General features: G+C 49.5%; 1 protein-coding gene across 1 annotated transcript; it reads left to right on the forward strand.

Moving 5' to 3' along the window:
• Nucleotides 1-506: 506 nt before the first annotated feature.
• LOC136570424 (olfactory receptor 14J1-like) lies at nt 507-1271 on the forward strand (the record flags this gene model as incomplete). Its single annotated transcript, XM_066570900.1, has 1 exon — nt 507-1271. A coding segment is annotated over one exon (765 nt), but the record flags the coding sequence as incomplete, so codon positions are not given.
• Nucleotides 1272-22412: the final 21141 nt, after the last annotated feature.

Raw genomic sequence — 22412 nt, forward strand, 5'->3', positions numbered from 1 at the left:
TTTTTTTCAAGCATGTTTAAGGTTTGATCACCCAGAGCTAGAGGGAGGTGTCATGGGCAAAGGGCACCTGGCTGGGGATCAGCAGGTCTGACTGCCCTGAGACACAGGGAGCCCTGTTTTCCTTCTGGGCTTCCCCAGGGTTCAGGCTGAGAGCAATGCTGAAGATGAATCAGTAACTCAGGAGCATAAACCCAAGCTCAAAAATAAAAATGTTGAGTGAAGCTCTCCGACAGGTAGAGATGTAGTTTTGAGGGAATTCCTAAAATAACCCCATAGGATTGACTCAAAGAGCTTGTCAGTGTCTTCTTTCAACAGTCCACCATGGCCAGAGTGAAGGAATGTCCAACAGCAGCTCCATCAGGCACTTCCTCCTGCTGGCATTGGCAGACACGCGGCAGCTGCAGCTCCTGCACTTCTGCCTCTTGCTGGGCATCTCCCTGGCTGCCCTCCTGGGCAACGGCCTCATCATCAGCGCCGTAGCCTGCGGCCACCACCTGCACACGCCCATGTTCTTCTTCCTGCTCAACCTGGCCCTCAGCGACCTGGGCTCCATCTGCACCACTGTCCCCAAAGCCATGCACAATTCCCTCTGGGACACCAGCACCATCTCCTACTCAGCATGTGCTGCACAGGTCTTTCTGTTTGTCTTCTTCATTGGAACAGAGCTTTCCCTCCTGACCATCATGTGCTATGACCGCTACATGTCCATCTGCAAACCCCTGCACTACGGGACCCTCCTGGGCAGCAGAGCTTGTGCCCACATAGCAGCAGCTGCCTGGGCCAGTGCCTTTCTCAATGCTCTGCTGCACACGGCCAATACATTTTCCCTGCCCCTGTGCCATGGCAATGTCCTGGGCCAGTTCTTCTGTGAGGTTCCCCAGATTCTTAAGCTCTCCTGCTCACACTCCACCTTCAGAAAAATTTGGATTTCATTGCTTGGTGTCTGTTTCGGTTTTGGTTGTTTTGTGTTCATTGTTTTCTCCTACGTGGAGATCTTCAGGGCTGTGCTGAGGATCCCCTCTGAGCAGGGACGGCACAAAGCCTTTTCCACCTGCCTCCCTCACCTGGCCGTGGTCTCCCTCTTTGTCAGCACTGGCATATTTTCCTACCTGAAGCCCCCCTCCATCTCTTCCCCATCCCTGGATCTGACACTCTCAGTTCTGTACTCAGTGGTGCCTCCAGCCCTGAATCCCCTCATCTACAGCCTGAGGAACCAGGAGCACAAGGCTGCAGTGTGCAAAATGATGACTGGACGATTTCTGAAACATTAAACTGCTGGAAAATTTTCTGTAAATCACATATAACAAAAGTCATCTTTAATAGTTCTTGATGGTTTGGTTGTTGGGTTATTTTTTCCATTGTTTTAGATTTCAATGATGGTCACAAATCAAGGTCATTGCTTCTGCCCTTTATCATTTTGTTTATCTCCACCTTTGCTGTGGCCCCAGACTGTGTGAATGAGGAGCTACACTCTTGGAGGCTTTAACAGAATTAAGGATCTCCCAGCAGAGTTTTCTGCAGAGATGCCCTTTTGTTGCCTTCTCTGGAGCTGCAGCAGCAATGTCTGTGTGCAGAGCTGGGGCAGATCAGTGCTGGCCCAGCAGCTGTGCCCAGCAGCAGCAGCAGCAGCACTTGGTGTTGCCAGTGCTGCTGCCGTGGCCCTGCCCCGCTGCCCTGGTGGCCCTGGTGTTGCTGCAGGGCCTGAGTGCTCTCGGGGCCGGGCACAGCCCTGGGGGTGGCAGTGCCAGGGCTACAGCAGGGACAGGCCATGGGCACTGCTGGGGCAGCGCTGACGCCTCAGCCCAGGGCCTGGGGGCTCCAGGCTCCTTGCCCAGGCTCTCTCAAGAACACGGCCAGGCCAATGCTCAGCACAGAAAAGCCCCGTGAGCAGCCCCAGGCTGGCCGTGGGCAGGCTGGGGGCAAACAGCATGGCTGGGGCTCTGCAAGGGCCCCGGGGCAGACGGGAAGGAGCAACAGAGCAGGGGCTGATCCATCCCCAGTGCGCTGCACAGCCCAGGGCAGCATCCCAGAGCGTCCTCATGCAGCTGCCAACAACATCCCCCCTCTGCAGCCCTGGCCTCTCCCCCAGCTCACACAGGTGCCCCATCCTTGCAGGCACAGACACGGCAGCACTGCCTCAGCAGCCCCTGTTTGCATTGCACACAGCAGGGGCAGCACCCCCATGCTGTTGCTGTGGGGACATGAAGCTGAGGGAGCACAAATGCCATCAGCCCCTGGGGCCAGCAAGGGCTGGGGGACACCAGGGAAACCACTCAGGTTTGTTGTGACAAACCTTTGTGGTCATCAAGTCCAACCTGCACTCTAACACCACCTTGTCTTCCCTGAGCCTCCTCCAGATAATATAACCCCAGCTCCCTCAGGTCCTTTTAACCAGATTTCTCTTCCAGACCCCTCACCAGCCTTGTTGCCCTTCTCTGGACATATCCCAGCCCCTCCATGGCCTTCCTAAATTGAGGGCCCAGAACTGGACACAGCACTCGAGGTGTGGCCTCACCAGTGCCGAGTGCAGGGGAAGAATCCCTGCCCTGCTCCTGCTGGCCACACCATTCCTGATCCAGGCCAGGAGCCATTGGCCTTCTTGCCCACCTGGGCACACTGCTGCCTCATGTCCAGCCTGCTGTCCATCAGTGCCCCAGGTCCCTTTCTGCCTGGCCGCTCTCCAGCCACTCTGTCCCCAGCCTGTAGCGCTGCAGGGGTTGTTGTGGCCAAAGTGCAGGAGCCAGCACTTGGTCTTGTTCAACCTCACCTTGTTGGATTTGGGCCCTGGATCCAGCCTGTCCAGGTCCCTCTGCAGAGCCCTCCTACCCTCCAGCAGATCCACACTCACACCCAGCTTGGTGTCATCTGCAAATTTGCTGATGCTGGACTCAGTCCCCTCATGCAGATCATCAGTGCAGACATTGAAATCCACGCTGGCTGGCTCTGATCCCTGGGCCATCCTGTGGGTGCCCTGTGATGGCACTCAAGGTGATCTGTTCCATAACCTTGCCGGGCACCCAGGTCAGGCTGACAGGCCTGGAGTTCCCCAGCTCCTCCTTCCAGCCCTTCTTGGGGATGGGCTCAACTTGGCACCTCCAGTGCTCTGGGACCTCCCTGCTGAGCCAGGACTGATGGTAAATGATGCAGAGCAGCTTGGGGAGCTCATCCACCAGATCCTCCATCCCCCTGGGATGGATCCCATCTGCTCCCAGAGACACCTGTGAGCATCTGAGTGGCTCAGCAGGTCCTCAGCTGCTTCCTCTTGGATTACAGGAGGGCTGTTCTTCTTCCTGTGCCATCTACAGCTCAGGAGAACACTTGCCCAGAGGACAAGTTGACTTATTGTTGGAAACTGAGGCAAAGAAGGGGTTAAGTACCTCAACCTTTTCCTCAGCTTTGGTTACCATATCCCCCCAATAAGGAATGGAGGTGTTCCTCTTCACTCCTTTGCCATTAATGCATTAATAAAAAATATTTTTAATATTCTTCAAAGAAGTGGCCAGCAACTATTATGCTTTCACCTCTCTAATTTTCTTTCTGCATTGTCTTGGTTTGGAATGACAGGTGTCTGGTAAGGAAGGCAGGAGCCTCCCCTGAAATGGAAAATGTAAATCCCTTCCCTCCAAATTGTTATCAATTTGGAATTAAGGGGACTCTCAGGCAAAAATATGGAAGCAGGAATAACAGTTCTTTATTAGGAAAGAAAAAAAAAAGATAAACAATGCAGTAAACCAAAACAACACTGACAGAGTCAGAACACAACCTGACACCTGTGGGTCAGGGTGTTGGTAGCAGTCCAATTGGAATTGTGGCTGCAGCCCTCCTGGAGTGTCAGGTGTGGTTCTGTTGGAGCAGGGATCCTGTAGAAAGGTGTAGTCTTCCTCTGAAGATCCAGTGGAAGAGGCAGCTGCTGTTCCTCTGGGAAATCCAGGGGAGAAGCTGTGCTGGTGTTCCAGAAACTCAGATTATATCCAGCTAGGACTGCTTGGCTCCTCCCTCTGGGCGGAGCATCTCCCAATGGGATGCTGTAGTTCTTATCAGTCATGCAGTGGCATTCAATAGCCCAGTATCAGCAGATGACCCCTGGAGGGAGGAGTGGTTATGGAAGAGATAAGGAAAACTGCCCAATTAACAGAAGAAAACTGCCATAGAGATGGCAAATAGAATCCACCTTGCCTTGCAGTCTGGGACATGCATGACGTAACAACATCCTAAAACACTTCCTGAGTTGCCTGCCCCTCTGTGCAAAGATGTTGCACCCTCTTTTTTCCCTTGAGTTCCTGGAAAACGCTCCATGTCCAGCCAGGCCAGTCCTTTTCCTTGCTAGCTCACTTTTTGGGTCAAAGGGACAGGCTGTTCCTGCTCTTTCAAGATTTCTTTCTTGAAGTGCATCCATCCTCCCTGGAATCCTTTGTTTTAAAAGGGCTGTTTCACTTTAAAAAATCAGTACCTGATTTGGTACTTGCCAAATCTACATCCTCATAGGCTGAAGTCTGCTCTTACAAGTCCAGTGTAGAAGATTTGTTGATGCCTCTTTTTTCACAGAATGTGTAAAAACTCAATAATTTCATGGTCACTGTGTCCCAGGGAGCCTCTGACCACCACATCTCCCTCCAGCCCATCTCTGTTTGTGACCAGCAGGAGACAGAGCTTTGCTTGGCAGTGGGAATTGCAGGAAACCTCCTCAAAGTGCAGCTTGGAAGGTTCAGGCTGGAGCTAAGGAGAAAGCAAAGTCCCTCGCAGGGCAGAATGTTGGTGCTGGAGGTGTGGCAGCGTGAGGCTGGGCCATGGCCGGGCTCTGTGTGCCAGGAGCCGGCAGCGCTGGGTGCAGGGAGCCCAGGGAGGGCACAGAAACGCTGGGTGAGAAATGCTGGGGGACAGCGAGATGGGCGAGTGCAGCCGGCCAGGGCAGAGGAGCAGCACGCCCAGGGGCCACAGCCTGCAGGACAGATGGCCAAGGGCTGGGCAGGGCTGGCAGGGCCACAGGCAGCCAGGCCTTTGTGCCCTGGGCTCGGGCAGCGCTTCTGGAGGCCCCACAGGAGGAACTTTCCTGGCAGGGGCTGCACTTTGCTTCTCCCTTGGCCTCCCTGGGGAGGCTGGCAGGGGCTGCAGGTTGATGCCATTTGTCCTTGCTGCCCCTCACATCCCCCTGGCCCACCAAGAGCCCCGAGGCAGCCATGAGGGACAGGCCCTGCTGGCCCAGGCTGGGCTCAGGCCTTGGCCTTTCTGCTTCCTGCAGCCAAGCCAGGCCTTGCTCGGCACTGCAGTTCCCTGCTCAGAGCCTTGGGCTCCCTGCAATCCTGGCCTCGAGGATCTGCTCTCACCAGGCCCTGGGCAGCCTTTGGCACTCCCTGCCCTCACTGGGGCTCAGCCGTGCTCCAAGGCACTTGGAGTTTTGCTGCTGACTCCTTGAGCAGCTTCTTCATCCTTCTCTCCGTGCCTGAGGCTCCTGGACCCAGCCCCAAATCCACCGTGGGGCTGATTAAAATACAGAAAGCCCTCAGGAGCTCTTTGTCTCCCTTCCATTGCCTTTGAGTCTCCAGGCCTTGTGCAGTGATTGGAGTCAGTTTGGAATTCTGTTCAGGAGGGAGATTTCAAAGTGCACCTCATGATTTTTGGTTTTAGACAAGGGAATATTTTTTTACTTTTCATTTCAGAGAAGAGGGGAGGGAAGCATTCCCCAGGTTATCTTGATGCTGAATGTCTCCATAGGAGGTCTGGGCAGGGAGAAGAATGAGCGCCTTGCAGGATGAGCCTGTTTGGACAAGCTGCTCCTCACCCCCAGCCTCACCATGTCTGACATCGCCCACCTGGGACTGACATCCCTAAACATAACAAAAATTTAAGCATTTTTCCTTATAAATAAAATTCAATTAATTAATAAAATGACAATTATATTATTATGATAGTATTATTCAATTTTAATTACCTAATTTGTACATTTATATTAAAAATTCGATACACTTTTAGCAACCAAGAAAATTATTGGTCATTGGTTCTAAGTAACACAATTCCCTTCATTAATTCATCAAGCTCTATTGGGTATTTATTTCTTCCTCTTTATGGTAACTAATATTCTTTGTAGACCTTTTGCCATCATTTTTATCATCTTTTTTCGCATATGGTCAAGACGAGGCACTTTGGGGTCCCTGGAGCCAATTCTGGGGCACATTTGGGGCAGTTTTAGGTCTGGGGAGGGAATTCAGATAGAACTTGAGGGTCTGGAGGACACTTGGGGGAGCCGGGTGAGCACTTGGACGGGGCACTCAGGGATTCTGAGGGACAGTTCGGGGTCCGGGACAGCACTTGGGGATTGAGGGGGGCCCTTGGACGTCAGGGAGGGGAATTTGGGGCCCTTCGGTGTCCGGGCGGGCCCTTGGGGGGCTCGAACGGGGCTCTCTGGGGCGCGGGGGGTGATGGGAGTTGAAGGCGCAGGTATCATACGGTTTAACGGGGCCGCAGAGCATCACGGGAGTTCTGGGCGCAGCTGCAATGGCTCTCGGAGGAACGCCGGGCATGACGGGAGATGAAGTCCCGGCTGGAATACCGCTTTTTTGCGCCGCGGAGCATGATGGGAGCTGTAGTCCCGGAAGTAGTTGGAACGCGGCGTTTGGGGGTCCGGGAAGGCACCTGGGGGACACTTTTGCGTCCGAGCCCCGACTTGAGGTCCTCGGGGGAACGTAAACGGCTCGGGAATCCTTGGGGGGAGCTCGGGGAGCTCTACCTGGGCTCTTTAGGGCGCGGGGCACGGCAGGAGTTTTAAGTGCGGGACTGTGTTCTGAGGGGCTCTGGGGCCACGGGGGATGAGACGAGACGAATTCCCAGAAGTGGTTGTACCGGGCATCTGTGGGGTTGGGAGCACGCAGGGGGTCCAGGGACGCTTTTGTGGGGTCCCAAATGGGCGCTGAGGAGGCACTGAGGGATCCTTCAGGGTCTAGGGGACACTTAAGGGACAGATGTGGCAGATCCCAGGGTTCTGTGGAGCGCGGGGCATGACGGGCGTTGCAGTCCCAGATGCAATGGGGCTGTATCCGGCCGCGGGGCATGACGGGAGTTGTAGGCAAAAAGAAAAATGGCGGCGGCCGCCTAGGCACCGCCACCAGCCCCGGATCTCTGGCGCTGATTGGTTGTAAGCAGTGATGGGCGGCAGCCTCGGAAAATGAGAGGCGGCGGAGGCGGGAACAGCCTATCCATTCCCTCCCAGTACAGCCCAGTTCATTCCCAGTACTACCCCAGTACAACCCCAGTACAACCCCAGTGCCCCTCCGATCCCTTCCAATTCAGCACAGTCCCTCCCAAAACACCTGAGTCCATTCCCATTCCCTCCAGTTCCTCCCAATTTCATCCACAGGGTGCCCCAGTGTCACCAGTCTTCCCCACAATGTTCCCAGTGTTCCCCAGTATGTCCCAGTCCTCGCCAGTGTCACTCCCAGTATGTCCCAGTGTCTCTTACAGCATTCCCAGTGTTCCCAGTATGTTCCAGTCCTCCCCAGTGTTTCCAAGGACAGTTTAAATCCTCACGGTGGCCGTGGCAGCCAAACCCAGCAGTGGGGTCAGTGCAGTACCCGTGGCCACAGCCCCTTGCAATGGCCCAGTGCAGCTTGGGCTGATGATCTACCCTCACAGCTGGCCCAGGGCAGCTCTGCAGTGGCTTTGGTGGCACCTGGGGCTGGCACACACCTGAGCAGTGTGTCTGTTTGCAGTGGGGAAACTCAGGAGTTTCAGATTGCTTCAAAAAACCCCAAAAAGGGAAAACCCCTCTTAGGCTGAGTGCAGCCAGCTCTCCAAGCACAGCAGGTCCCAGGGCAGTGAGGACAGACAGGATGGGGCTGGGCAATGTGGAGCAAGGTTGTCCACACTGGGCCAGAGCTCCAGGCACAGCTTCTGTGAGCAGGCCAGAGCTGCTGAGGAGAGACCCTGGGTCAATATCAATCACAGAATGCTGCAATCGTCTCTGCGCTAAAGAGAAATAAAATAAAATACATCCTTTAAAATAAAAATGTGTATTTCTTACAAGTTCTTTGAAATCTTTCTCCATCACTGGACTAGGAAAACTTTAATGAGCCTCTCAGGGCTTTGGTGTTGTTTACAGCAGAGTCCCTGAGAGAGTGTTCAAAAAACTTCTCAAGAACTCAAACTTAAACTCCAAAGCTTCTTGAAGTTTTAATGGGTCCCACAGAGGAACATGACTGAGCAAGTGTCCCCAGGTTCCAGTTAGAGCAGAACACTGAAGGCAGTGATGACAGCTGGGGACAAACAAGGCCAAGGTGTCTCTGGTGCTGAGCAAAGCTGGATGTGTTTGAGGAATGCCAAGGGCCAAGGCCTGAGCTCCAGGGCCTGGCCAGGCAGATCCTGTCCCTCCCTCCTTGCTCAGGGCTCTTGCTGGGATGGGCACTGGCATGTGGGGATGGGCAATGCCAAGGGCAGGAGCATGGGGCGGCCCCTGCCAGGCTGCTGAGCAGGGACAAGGAGGCCATGAGGCCCCAGGCCTGCAAGGGTCACTTGTCTCCTGCTCCTGCCTCAGTGCTTTCCTTTCTATGGAAAAGAACCATCCCTCCTTCCCAGGCACCCTTGGTGGGAAAACAGGACTCCCATACAACTCACCAATATGATTAAGCTGAAGCCATTGATTGTTTACATTATGCACTTATTTATGCATTCTAACTCTACTGCACACACTGATCACGCATCTCTTCATTGGTGCCTCTCTCTTGTCCTTGTGTTCTGCACTCATTTCTCTGGATATGTGATTGGTTACAGTCCAGGTGGTTTACAGCCCTCTGTTATCTAGTTCTTGTGCTCTTGGTATTCTGTTTCTCAGCATTTTCTTTCTTCATTTAGCACAGTTTATGTCTAAGTAACCTTGGTGAATTCCAGAGGGCTCTGATAAGAAGAACTACAAGCAATATGGCTGGAGCACAGTGTGGCCTAAGTTGTTCAGATACATTGCTACAACTCCCCCTTCTTCTTCTTGCACCAGCCAAACCCTTTTCACTGTATTTTTTACCAAGTGGGTCACCAATATCACTATGCATGGAATAGCTCAAAGCAATATAATAATAACTACTAGTAATAACAAAGCTCCCTTTAAGGGATCTTTCAATCATCCAGTTCTTCCCCATCCCTCAAACCATTCATCCAAGCCCCAATCATTCAGAGTCAATTTCTTCCTGTTGTCTTGTAGTTGTTTGAGTTTCCTATGAATGGATGTAGACTGGCCAGAGAGATTCATACAACACATTCCTTCAAAATCCTCACACCTGTGCCCATGTGCTAACAGCAAAAAATCTATAGCAGCTCTATTTTGCAGTGTGCCATGTCTAATACTATCTACCTCAGTGAGCATTTGATTTAAAATAGCTGAACTTGTGTTCAGTGTGGGAATCCACAAAATCAGAGGGTTTCTGGGAAAGCCGCAAAAGGCAGGCCTCAGAGACAGCAGGACTGTGATTAGAGCTAAGCAGTAGCCATGAGATTGGTTAGCAGAAAAATTATTTAAAAAGTAGAAAAGCACGGACAAATAGAACAATGGTCTGTGTATTAACGCTTGTCTAGAAAAAGTCTCTAAGCTACAGAAAAGTTTTTCTATCAAGATATTAGGAAATTTGAAGCTTAATAATGGAGCTCTGTGCATTGTGTTTTAAGGCTTACAAGCAGGTATTGTATCCAAAATAGGCAAGCATTGTTTTAACCAAAGGTACCTGTGCTTATTGTGGTTGGATAGAACTACTGTCAATATGCTTTTGCTTTGTGGGTTTTGGTAAAAAAACTTTTAAAGTAAGTTGTAACATTGCATTCTTTGTCTGCTGCCGAGGACACGAGCTGCTGGCATCTTCTCATTGTCACTACCATGTAATGAGACTGATGCTGGAAAATAAAACAGCTCAAGGCACATTCCTCAGCAGCCCTGTCCCGTTTGTGATTTGTACATAGCCCCTGGCTCTCTCTATACAAGACAGACTGTGCAAAGTACTTTATGCTATGAATTTCATGAATTGCTCTCAAAAAGAACCAAACCCCCCTGTCTTAAGGCACTTTCATAACAACATGTACACACACCTCAAAGAAAGACCTCCAGTACTTGACCAGAATCATGAATCTAAAATTATTGAAGGGCCATACCCTCTCATTATGTGGGGGAGAGGATATGCTTGTGTTTCTACAGGTACAGGACCCTGGTGGATTCCCAGAAGATTTATCAGTAGACCACAGATCTGACGATGACCCCTCGAATGAACACAAAGTCAGATCCTCTTCCCACCATGCCACAGAAGCAGCTTTCTCTTGGAGATGAAGAAAAAAGAAATTCATATATCCAAACATTGTGGCAAGGACACTCATCACACGTAGATACATCCCACCGATAACATCCATGTCAATCTCAAATGCAGACACACTCCTGCCTTTTCCACCATCCCTCTACCAGTGACCTTTTATCCCTACCCCCTCCCTCTTTCCCCTCTTGAAACTGCTCCTTTTTCCCTCCCTCAAACTTCCCTTAAAAAAGAGAAGGGCATGATTGGGAGGAGTTGGGAAGAACTATAGAAGGAACTTAAAAATATTTAAGAATGTCTTAAAATAAGTCCACTAATGTGTGTTTTTATCATACACAGGAAAAAACTACCCAGTGGGAAAGAAGAAGTATGATTCTTTCTGTCACACCCTCCAGGGCACCCTACAGCAGTACCAGTGCCATCGTTGTCATCGTCTTTATCAGCGCCCTCATCTGTATCCAAGTGACCACCGGCTGGATCGTCCCTCAGCCAAAACAAAACATCTGGGTGACTTTGGCAAAGTCACTAAAGCAAGACAATCTTTGCATGGCCATTGGAAGCGTAGACGGTCCACTCTTAACATGCCTGGTGGGAGTCCCCCTGTCACCAAACGACCGCCCATATGTAGGTAAGAAACCCAACCCCATGGACACCTGGGACGAGTGGATGAAGATCCTCCCACACCATGTCTCCACAGGGCTTGCTTTTCCAGGCCCAGGATGGTGTTCTGGGCAGTGGTGTGAGGCACAGGGTCGTTCTCCAGCCATCCTGTGGCGGCTTCCATCATGGTCAGCACGTAGCGCTTGCCCTGGCGTGTCTGGGGCAGTGTGATGGAGTCAATCTGCCAGGCCTCCCCATACTTGTACTTGGACCACCGCCCACCGTACCACAGGGGCTTCACCTGCTGGGCCTGCTTGATGGCAGCACACGTCTCACAGTCATGGATAACCTGAGAAATACTGTCCATGGTTAGATCCACCCCTCGGTCTCATGGCCACTTACAGGTGGCATCTCTGCCCTGATGACCTGAGGCATCATGGGCCCATTGAGCTGGGAACAACTCCCCCGTATGTTGCCAATCTAAGTCTATCTTTGGCACCTCTATCTTTGCAGCCTGACCTACCTGCTCGTTGTTTTAGTGTTCCTCACTAGCCCGACTCTTGGGGACATTGGCATCTCCATGGCAGACTTTCACAGGTAGCTTCTCCAACCAAGAAGCAATGTCTTCCCATTCATCAGCAGCCCAGATTGATTTTCCTCTATGCTGCCAGTTGGACTTTTTCCACCTTTCCAGCCAACCTCACAGATCACTGGCTATCATCCATGAATCGATATAAAAGGTATCGTTTTGGCCCCTTCTCTCTTTCAGCAATGTCCAGGGCCATCTGAATGGCTTTGAGTTCAGTAAATTGACTTGATCCACCTTCTCCTTTGGTAGCTTGTGCAATCTGTCGTGTGGGGCTCCATACAGCTGCTTTCCATTTCCAGTTCATCCCTACAATGCAACAGGAACCGTCAGTGAAAACAGCGTAGTGTGTTTCCTCTGCTGGTAGTTGGTTGTACGGTGGAGCTTCCTCAGCCCGTGTCAATTGTACCTGCTCCTCTTTGTCAGTGAGACCAAAGTTTTCACCTTACAGCCAGTTTGTATTTATCTCCAAAATCCCAAGGCGATTCAGGTTTCCAATACAGGCACGCTGTGTGATCAGAGCAACCCATTTGCCCCATGTGGTGTCAGTGGTGTGGTGGGTACAGAGAACCTTTCTTTTAAACATCCACCCCAGCACCAGTAGTCGGGGTGGCAGGAGGAGTTGTGCTTCTGTGCCAATCACCTCTGAGGTCCCTTGAACTCCTTCATAGGCAGCCAAGATTTCCTTCTCAGTGGGAGTGTAGTTGGCTTTGGATCCTCTGTAACTTTGGCTCCAGAATCCCAGTGATCGGCCTTGAGTCTCCCCAGGCACCTTCTGCCAAAGGCTCCAGGACAAGCCATTGTTCCTGGCTGCAGAGTAGAGCACGTTCTTCACCTCTGCTCCTGTCCTGACTGGGCCAAGGGCTACTGCATGAGCGATCTCCTGCTTGATCTGAGCAAAGGCTGGTTGCTGCTCAGGGCCCCAGTGGAACTCGTTCTTCTTGCAGGGGACCAGGTGGAGAGGGCTCACAATCTGGCTGTACTCAGGAATGTGCATTCTCCAAAAACCTATGGCTAAGAAAGCTTGTGTTTCCTTCTTGCTGGTCGGTGGAGACATTGTTGTGATCTTACTGATGACCTCAGTGGGAATCTGACGCCATCCATCTTGCCACTTCACTCCCAGAAGCTGGATCTCTCGGGTGGGTCCTTTGACTTTGCTCTTCTTGATGGTGAAGCCAGCTTCCAGCAGAATCTGGATGATGCTCTCTCCTTTCTCAAACACTTCCATTGCCGTGTTCCCCCACTCAATGATGTCCTCGATGTACTGCAGGTGTTCTGGAGCCTCACCCTTTTCCAGTGCAGCCTGGATCAGTCCATGGCAGATGGTGGGGCTGTGCTTCCACCCTTGGGGCAGTCGGTTCCAGGTGTACTGCACGCCCCTCCAGGTGAAAGCAAACTGAGGCCTGCATTCTGCTGCCAGCAGAATGGAGAAAAACACATTAGCAATGTTTATAGTGGCAAAGCACTTTGCTGCCTTGGACTCCAGCTCGTACTGGAGCTCCAGCATGTCCGGCACAGCTGCGCTCAGCGGTGGAGTCACTTCATTCAAGCCACGATAGTCCACAGTGAATCTCCATTCTCTGTCAGATTGTGCACAGGCCAGATGGAGCTGTTGAAGGGTGAGTGAGATTTGCTGAGCACCCCTTGGCTCTCCAGCTCACAGATCATTCTGTGGATGGGGATCACGGCATCTCAATTCGTTGCTATTTCACCGTGACTTGGCATTTTCCTATCTTTAAGCCTCTTCCCTCCGTCGAGCCCTAGCAGGCTCGGAGCCTGCTACAGATCGCGGCATCTCAATTTGTTCAACACTGCCAGTGGTGCACCGTCGAGGTGACAATTGGTACTCGTTGCTCTTCCACCCTCAGGAGTCCTACTGCAGATGAGTTTTCTGATAGTCCAGGCAAGGTGTTCAACTGCTTAATGTCCTCTGCCTCTACCGCAGCTATTCCAAAAGCCCACCCGAGTCCCTTGGGGTGTTTGTGAAGCCATTCTGGTAGAAGTCTATGCCCAGAATACATGGGGCCTTTGGGCCAGTCACAATAGGATGTTTCTGCCACTCCTTCCCAGTCAGGCTCACCTCAGCTCCCAACAGGGTCAATTGCTGTGATCCCCCCGTCACCCCAGCAATGGAAACAGGTTCTGCCCCCACATGTCCCGATGGCATTAGGGTACACTGCACACCAGTATCAACTAAGGTGTTGTATTTTTGTGGCTCTGATGTGCCAGGCCATCGGATCCACATCCAGAAAATCCGGTTCTACTGTGCCTCTCCATGGCTAGAGGCAGGACCCCCCTAGCTCTGGTTATTATTTCTTTCCTGGGCATACATGGTAGAGGTTCCTTCAAGGGGATCTGACAGATCACACCTGGCAGCTCGGTCATGGCAGGTTGGGACTGCCTTCACTTTAGTGGAATTCCCTCAGTTAGTGTTTCCCTCCTTGAGCTGATGCACCCGTGCTGCCAGGAGAGAAGTGGATTTCCCATCCCACCTTCCCATGTCTTCCCCATGGTCACGCAGGAAGAACTACAGGTTGGCTCATTGGGTGTACCCTCTCTCTCTAGCTGGGGGATGTTGGGCTCTGACTTTGGGGCCTGTAACCTGCACTGGTGCCAAACTGATCTTCCTCACCTCCTCCTTCATCTCTCTCATTGTAGGAAACATATGTTTGTGCTGTTCTTGTGAGCCAGCGAAGGCTTCCTGAAGATAAGGAAAGCCCCATATCTCTCTGGAGGAAGGTACCAAGGCTATCACCATGACACCATGGAGAAAGAGAGAGAGTTAGAAGATAGGGACTTTAGTTGGCTCACAAAGTGACCTGGCTCCTTGTTCACCTACTGAGAACTTTGTTTCTTTCTTATGACCAATGGGCAGTGAATGTGTCTGTTCAGTAAATGTAAATATCTTGACAGAGTATAACAGCAACATGTTGCTATAATAAATCTCTCTTGCACCCTTCTGATGGAGTCGTGGTACTTTGTGCTGTGTCGTGGCCTATATCGGCATCTGGTGGCCCTGCCATGATTGCAACAGGACTGTAAAAACGGAAAGACAAAAGAGAGAAAAAGTTGAAAGGTACCCTAAAAACGAGTGAAGGCAGCAAGGACGCTGCGGAGGTCCAGACCTAATTCAGACGTCTGATTCGAGGTAAGGGATTTGGAAAAATAATGGGAAATAATTTATTAAATGAGAAAAAGGCTGTTTTGTCCACGTGGAAGGCTTTATTGAAAAGGAAAAATGTTCAAGCTTCTGATTATGCTCTTGGTAGTTTACTGACATGGTGTAAATCACAGGACTTTGAAGCTGATGCTGACACTGCCTTCAGTGTCCAGGCATGGAAAAAGGTTGGGAAGAGACTATGGGAAGAGATATCTAAGGGGTATAAGACAGTTGTTGATTTGGCTGCTACCGGGAGACTGTTGTATGAGGCGTTGAAGGTGTAATATATGTTATGAAATAATTCATGCTTATAGAGAGAACATATTTTATAAGACTGTGAAATCCAAACTAGTCTCTAACCACAAGCAGCCCAGAGGCAGACGTCTACTTGGAATCTCAAGGTTCCTGAAGGCAGCAGGAGAACAATACCCAGTTAACTTATGAATAGACGTGTCCAACGCAATGATTGCTGCTATCCCGAGTGATCGGAAGACGCCCAAGGACTTTCATTGCCCAACTGATACAATCGATCGAGATAGCAGAAGTTGCCAGAACAATACATCTGAATAGACGACTTCCCCGGACGCAATTAACGCCGGCTGTTGACCAGGAAACAGCGATTGTCCAGCTCTGCACAGTGAAAGATGCTGTCTGGAATATGCAGTTACAAAATAAATTGGGACTCCTCTGCCTCAGGCATAACAAACTGTATAAAACAGCCCCGCAAGAAGTGGTGCTCGTGAACAGGGGAAGGTCTGATGCGATAGAGGTCAGATCCAGGTTCACCCAGCGCCGACCCCAGGCTCGACACTTTCTCTTTGGCTGTGGGGTTTTTGAGGACTGTATTTTGGTTATGGAAAAAAAAAAAAAAAATCTTTTTTGCATTTTGATAAATTTGGCTTTTTGATTGATCATTTATAACAAAGGAACGGGAAGCAGAACAAGATAGAGGGGAGGAATTGGAGGAAGAGGAATTAGAGCAAGAAACTGAAGTAGAGGAACAGGAGGAGGTTGAGGCTGAGCCTGTCCATGTATCTCCCCCTGAAGAGCCTGCTGCAGTTGCTGTGGAGGTTCCCCCAGGGTTTGCTATCGTGAGAATCAAGCGGCAGGCTGAGACTGCTCCTTGGTACTCATCTCCAACAGACTGTTGAGTGTATGTTAAACCTGTGTTAAACTGCTCAGCAGTTGGTTGAACTGAGTACCAAACCAAAGTATCTTGCGCCTGCACAGCAATTAGCCAAAATGAAGTTCCAGAAGAAGCCAAGTGAAAAACAGGCTGGGTCCTTGGCCCTTCTGTCTCTCCCTGGGCCGTTTGCTCCCCTGCTCCCCTCTCACCCTCCCGTGGATCAGTTGCTCCCCACCACCCCCAGCTTTCCCTTGAGCCGTCCGCCCCTCCTCTGCCCTCCTTCGAGTCCTCGTCCTCCACTCCAGCCCCAGCTGAGCCATCTGGCCTGCCCCTCCCTCCTGAACTGGTTGAACACAAGCAATTTTTAACCTTGCGTCCTTCTTTCTCTAGTGATAGTTCTGATGGTGAACTGCCGGTTATAAGTGCACCCAAAAAGACGCAGGAATCTGTTTCTGTTAGCCCTCGGAGCAGATCCAGGCCTGCTGTTTCTTGGACTCTGCCTCCCTGCCAGGTGGCTCGGCATCCTTGACACTCTTTGCAATTCTGGGAGCATGTGAGAAGGAAAGCAGCAGAAGTGGGAGATTGGAATTTGTTAGAGAAAATAGGTCCACCTAAAAGGATGGAGATGGCTTCTGCTGCTTCTGGTGGGCCTGTGGCTTTTCCTGTTTTCAAAGCTGTTCCTAATTCGGGACAAGAAGATAGCCATCAGGTTTTTGCATGGAGGGATCTCCAGTCAAAAGTAGATCAGTATGGTGTTAACTCTTCGCAGGTGATGCAAGTGATTCGTGTTCTAAATGCTGATGTACTTGCACCTTATGATATTGCTCACCTTGCTATGATTCTGTTTCAGCCAGTGCAGTATGGTGTGTTTCAAGCTACCTGGAAACAAATGGTTGAAAGAGCAGCATTGGACAATGTGCAGTTACCCCAGCAGGATCCAGGTCACGCTGTGGGAGCTGATGCCTTGCTGGGCAATGGACCATTCTCTAACCCGGATTTGCAGGCAAGATGGGACCCCCTGGTTCTGGCATAGGCCCAGCAGCTGGGTATGAGTGTCCCCATGATATTTTCTGAAAAATCCTCTTTGCCCAGGATTTTCTCCTGGGAAGCTGAGAAGCCTCAGAGAGGAATGAAAACAATAAGTATCTGATTGATGCTCCTGTGTTTGCTGCTTTGGAATGTGGCTTGAACTTTGTTTACCAACAGGCGAATGTTTGATTGGTTCCATGTGAATTGTTTTAATTTAATGACCAATCATGGTCCAGCTGTGTTGAGGCTCTGAGGAGTCATGGGGTTTTATCATCATTCTTTTCTAGCCTTCTGATGTTTCCTTTCTCTATAATTTAGTATAGTTTTAGTATATAATTTCTTTTCATAAAACATAATGTCATAAAATAATAAATCAGCCCTCTGAGAACACGGAGTCAAATTCTCATCTCTCACCTCGTCCTGGGGACCTCACAAACACCACACATGAGTGCTTTACTCCAAACAATGGAAATGGCAGCTCCTAAACCAAGGTTTATTACCATCCAGCAAGGGGTGAAGGAACCTTTGCTGCACTTTGTGGAGAGGGTTGCTGCAGCCCTTGAGAAGCAAGTAGGAGATGATAAGCTCAGGCAAATTTTATGCAGACAGCCTGGGACAACCAAACAAAGACTGCAGGTGAATTATTGATTCTTTAGCGGGAGACCCCCCACTGTCTGATATTGTAGTTGCTTGCTCAAAGGTTGGTTCGGTTGAGCATAAAATGGCTGCTTTGGCTGAAGTCATGAAGTCTTCACCCAGATGTTCTGCTTGTGAAGAATCGGGGCATGTGAAGACACAATGCCCTCAAATTGCTGGACGATGTGTACACTCCAGTTGGTTTGGTTATCGCCCCGGAGAAAGTTCAAAGGCAGATGCCTTGGAAATATTTGGGGTTGATAATCACCAATACACAAATTGTGCCTCAACCTGTAAAATTGGACATTGATATTAAAACTGCTGTTGACGTACAGAAATTAGTTGGTGCAATAGATTGGCTTAGGCCATACTTGGGGATAACCAATCATCAACTTCAACCTTTGTATGACTTACTATCCGGGATAACTTCCTCTACCGATGAGAGACATTTGACTGCTGCAGCAAAAAAGGCTGTAGAAGTTGTTGAATTGCCCTTGACATCTAAATTTGTTACCAGGACAGAGTTTCTCTTGGTGTGCAATTATTTATTTTGAGAGATGATGAAATACCATGCAGATTGTAGTCTCAATGGAATGATAAATGGGAAGACAAATTGCATATTTTGGAGTGGATATTTTTTGTCTTTCAGGTCCCAAAAAACAGCTCCAGGCCTGTATGAGCTTTTTGCAGACATCATTATCAAAGGTCGCAGACGCTGCCATGAGATCTTAGGCCGTGCTCCTGTAACTATTGTCATACCGGTACAACAATGGTATTTTGAGTGGTGTTTTCAAAACAATCATGAGTTGCAATCTGCCTTATCTTCCTTTACAGGTCAAATAGCATATCATTTACCTTCTCATCCTCTTTTGGATTTCACTAAGAAGATTCCCTTTCAGGGGAAACAATTTTGCTCTTCTGTGCCAATGGAAGGTGCCACAGTTTTTACAGATAGATCAGGGAAAACTGGATAAACTGCTGTAGCCTGGAAGAAGAATGACTGCTGGGAATATGGGTTCAACAAGGGTCTTTTAATTAGTTGAACTTTGTGTCGTACTTTTGGCCTTTACCTTATTTCCTAATTCCATCAATATAGTTGCTGATTCTGTTTATGTTTCTAATTCAGTGCAACAGTTGGATCAAGCTGTGTTGTATAATGTAAAGGAGAAACCATTATTTGTTATGTAGTTAAAATTGTGGATTGTTATTCATAATCGAAAGCATTCTTATTTTATTATGCATATCCATATCCATACATTGCTACCTGGATTCTTTGTTGAAGGTAGCGCCTATGTGGATTCCCTTGTGGCTGCCCCAGCAGTAAAAACGGTGCCTAATGTGTTACAGCAAGCTGTTCTATCTCACCAATTTTTTCATCAGGGTGCTCAGGCGCTATGGCAGCAATTTAAGTTATCACACAGCGAAGCAAAGTCAATTATTTCTTCTTGCCCTGATTGTCATATGGCTCATGTTTCACAATATTACAGCACTAATCCTAGAAGCTTACTCCCTTTCCAAGAATGGCAAACAGATGTTACAAAAATGCCTGAATTTGTCAGTCTAAAGTATGTTCATGTTAAAATTGACGCTTTTTCTCATGCCATGGTTGCTTCAGCATTGGCAGGTGAAACAGCTCGGGGTGTTATTCGTCATTTTTGCCACGCCTTTTCCATCTTAGCCGTTCCATCACATGTAAAGACAGATAATGGCCCGGCATGTGTTTCAAAGAAATTGTAAGTGTTTTTTCGTGCCTGGGGTTTTGATCATTCCACTGGTATTCGACAGGCCAAGCAATTATTGAACGTGCTCATGGTGTGTTGAAACGACAGGTACAAAAAAAAAGGGGAAATGCAGAGGGAGTCACCTCAAGTGAGATTAGATAAAACTGTTTATGTCTTAAACTTTCTACATCCTTTACCTGACTTAGAATTGTCTCCTATATTCTACCATTTTTTGTCTTTGAATTCAAAACAGCCAAACTTTCAGAAAGGTATTAATGGATGGGTAAAAGATTTAATCACGGGAAAGTGGACTGGCCCAGTGGAATTAGTAACATGGAGAAGAGGATGTGCATGTGTTTTAACAGGAAATGGCTCTCGTTGGGTCTCTGCCCGTTGTGTTAAACCTTATTTGGAGCACACAGAAAAGGACAGGATGGGTGATTCTACAGTGGAAGCAAAATGAGTAGGCAATTGCATTGGTTATTAGGTGGATGGAAGCATGGACCCTCAAGGAATGTGTGGTAAAGATGGTAATTCGAGACAGAGTAAAGGGAGTTATAGGCTTACCCTGAAAATACAAAATTTAAGTTAGTGGGTGTTACTTTTGCTTCTTTTCCTTGAATTGTCTTACAGAGAGGTTGGTAGTACTGAGAAATGTGTCTTGTACCATTTCCTTTTGCAGGGCACCGACAGTCCCAAAAATAGGGGAATTTGATGTACCTAAGGGAGAAGTGTTGCCTTTGCAGAGGGGTTGAATTAGTAGCTGAACTCCAAACTTTGAGCAACTAGGTTGGTTGCCCATTATGATAGCAGCAACCAGTTGTAAAGTTAAGTGGATGCTACTTGGTCCTAAGTGGTGACTAGGCAGATGACTTGGTCTCTGACTCTGTGTGGGTGAAAGTTATTTGACTAGAGGTGAAGGTGTCATTATGCTAGAAATGTGTCATCTGGAAATTGCGAGGCCTGTAATGGTATTTGAAGATCTATTTTTTATGTGCCTTGTTTGTATATGAATGTTAAGACTGTGAGGGTGTGTGTTGTGGATTGGGTAGAAGTTGGTTAGTTGTAAGTGAATGAAGAATGGATCTTCTGTCTGCTTGGATTTTTGCAAGGGCCCTGCAGAAGTCCTTAGCAGTTGTTTTTGTGGGTCAAATACAAAAAGGGGGACTTGTAGGAAAGACATTTTTGTGCTGTTGCTGTAAGCCAGTGAAGGCTTCCTGAAGATAAGGAAAGCCCCATATCTCTCTGGAGGAAGGTACCAAGGCTATCAGCATGGCAACGTGAAGAAAGAGAGAAAGTTACAAGATATGGACTTTAGTTGGCTCACAGAGTCACGCGGCTCCTTTTCACCTATTGAGAACTTTGTTTACTTTTCATGACCAATGGGCAGTGTATGTGTTTGTTAAGTAAATATAATAATCTTGTAAAGCTATAAAGGCAACCTGTTGCTTTAATGAATCTCTCTTATACAGCCTTCTGATCTGAGTCCTGGTGCTTTTGCCATGTCGTGCTCTATAGCGACACCTCATCTCCTCTTTAGGGCCTTGATCACAGCAGAGACAGGAGCCTGCATGAGGCCATTGATCACACTCTCACAATTTCTAAGCTTGTTGGTGACAGAGCCCACTGTCTCTCGGTTGTTATCAGCATTAATCATTGCAATGAAGGTGGTGTATTGAGATGGCCCCAGATTTGCCAGACTCCACAGCATTTGCCCTGTGCACTGACCTTGTCAGGGCCATTATCATGCTGTCCATCCCTCCCAAAGAGTACCTCCAACACTGCCACTTCTCTCAGCTGTTGGATCCCATCCTCAAGGATCTTCCAGCACATTCTATGGTGCTGCTCCTGCATTCTCTCCCTGCGGACAAACCTCTCTCTCACACTCAATAAAAGCTGCTCCCAGAGAGAAAGGGACCCTAGCCCCCCTTCAAAAATCTGATTCACACCTGAGTCCTGGGTCAAGGGTCCCAAATTCCTTGCCTCACCACCATCCAAATCAGGCCTGTACCCATAAGGTCCCAGACCCGGAGTAACCAGGTTGTATAAGCCTCACATGCCTGTCGTACAATGTCTTTGTGCAGATTACAGAGACTTTTGTACATCAGGGACTCAGTGATGATCTCAACCGTTGGCTCCCCTGCGGGTTGTGAGGGGCCTCCATTTTTACCCTTATTTAGGGTGATCTGATTTCATCTTAGACCTCCTTGTTTCCACAGGGGTGACTGCTGCTGGCTGTGACTGCCCTTGCAGTTCAGCTGGAACCTGGATGGTTGTAACATCTGTGGGTTCACTGCTGCACCATCAGACTCTCCCTCTTTGGGGCAGTGGGAGGGTTTCTCACCAGCTGGGGAAATGTGCTCCTTCAGCATCTGGCCCATCTCCTTCACCAGAGCCCCCACCCAGTCTGGGTGGTTCATTTCTGAGCTGGGCTGTGGGGCAGGGTCAGCCTCTGGGGCTGCAGCATCCCTTGTCTCTGGGGTAGGTGCCAGGGTGGTTATCCAGGTTAATCTTCCCTTATCTCTGAATGCTAAATAGAACAGGCCTATCAGCAACACCAACCACTGTATGATATCATTAGCATTTAGAGTGGATCTGAGCCCTTTGAAAACTGGGGGGACAGACCCAAAGAGCTGGGTGAAGGGTTGGGAGAAAATTTCCTCTGGTGTAATCTCCTTACAGTGGGTACCATTATTAAAGTAACCCCAAAACCATACAGTTAGTGTGTGATAGTTCTGAATCCATGTGCCTGCCTTCTGGTGGAAGTTAAAGATCCATGAATTCCACACCTCATTAAGCCATAAAGCAAACTGGGTAACAGCCACAGCAGCCTTAGTTATGGTTAGCCTGTGTTCCAGGCATGGCCGGGGTGCTCCTGATGGGGCAGAGGGAAGAACTCCAGGCCCTCTGTGAGGTTGATGAGGGCAGTGGGCTGTCAGCGGGGGCTGGCCGGGCGAGCTGCAGTGCCTGGGCAGGGAGCTGCAATCCCTGCCCCGGCTGCGGTGGCTTCGCTCCTTGTGTGGACCAGGGGTGGCGTGGGCAGAGCACACAGAGATTCCAGGGACATGGGTGAGGGGATTCATGGCCAGCACCTTGCAGCTGATCCCCTTGGCCCCTCCTCTCTTGTGGCCATGGCAAGAGCTGGGTGGGATGGCCCTGGCAGAAAGGTCTCCATGGATTCCTGCAGATCCGGGTTCTGACCATGGCTCTGTTCCTCTCTCTTCCAGCCCTTCAAGCCCTGAGTGAAGACAACAGCCCCTCCCACATAAGCACATTTGTT

Source organism: Molothrus aeneus, unplaced genomic scaffold (assembly GCF_037042795.1).
Source record: "Molothrus aeneus isolate 106 unplaced genomic scaffold, BPBGC_Maene_1.0 scaffold_34, whole genome shotgun sequence".
NCBI lineage: Eukaryota > Metazoa > Chordata > Aves > Passeriformes > Icteridae > Molothrus > Molothrus aeneus.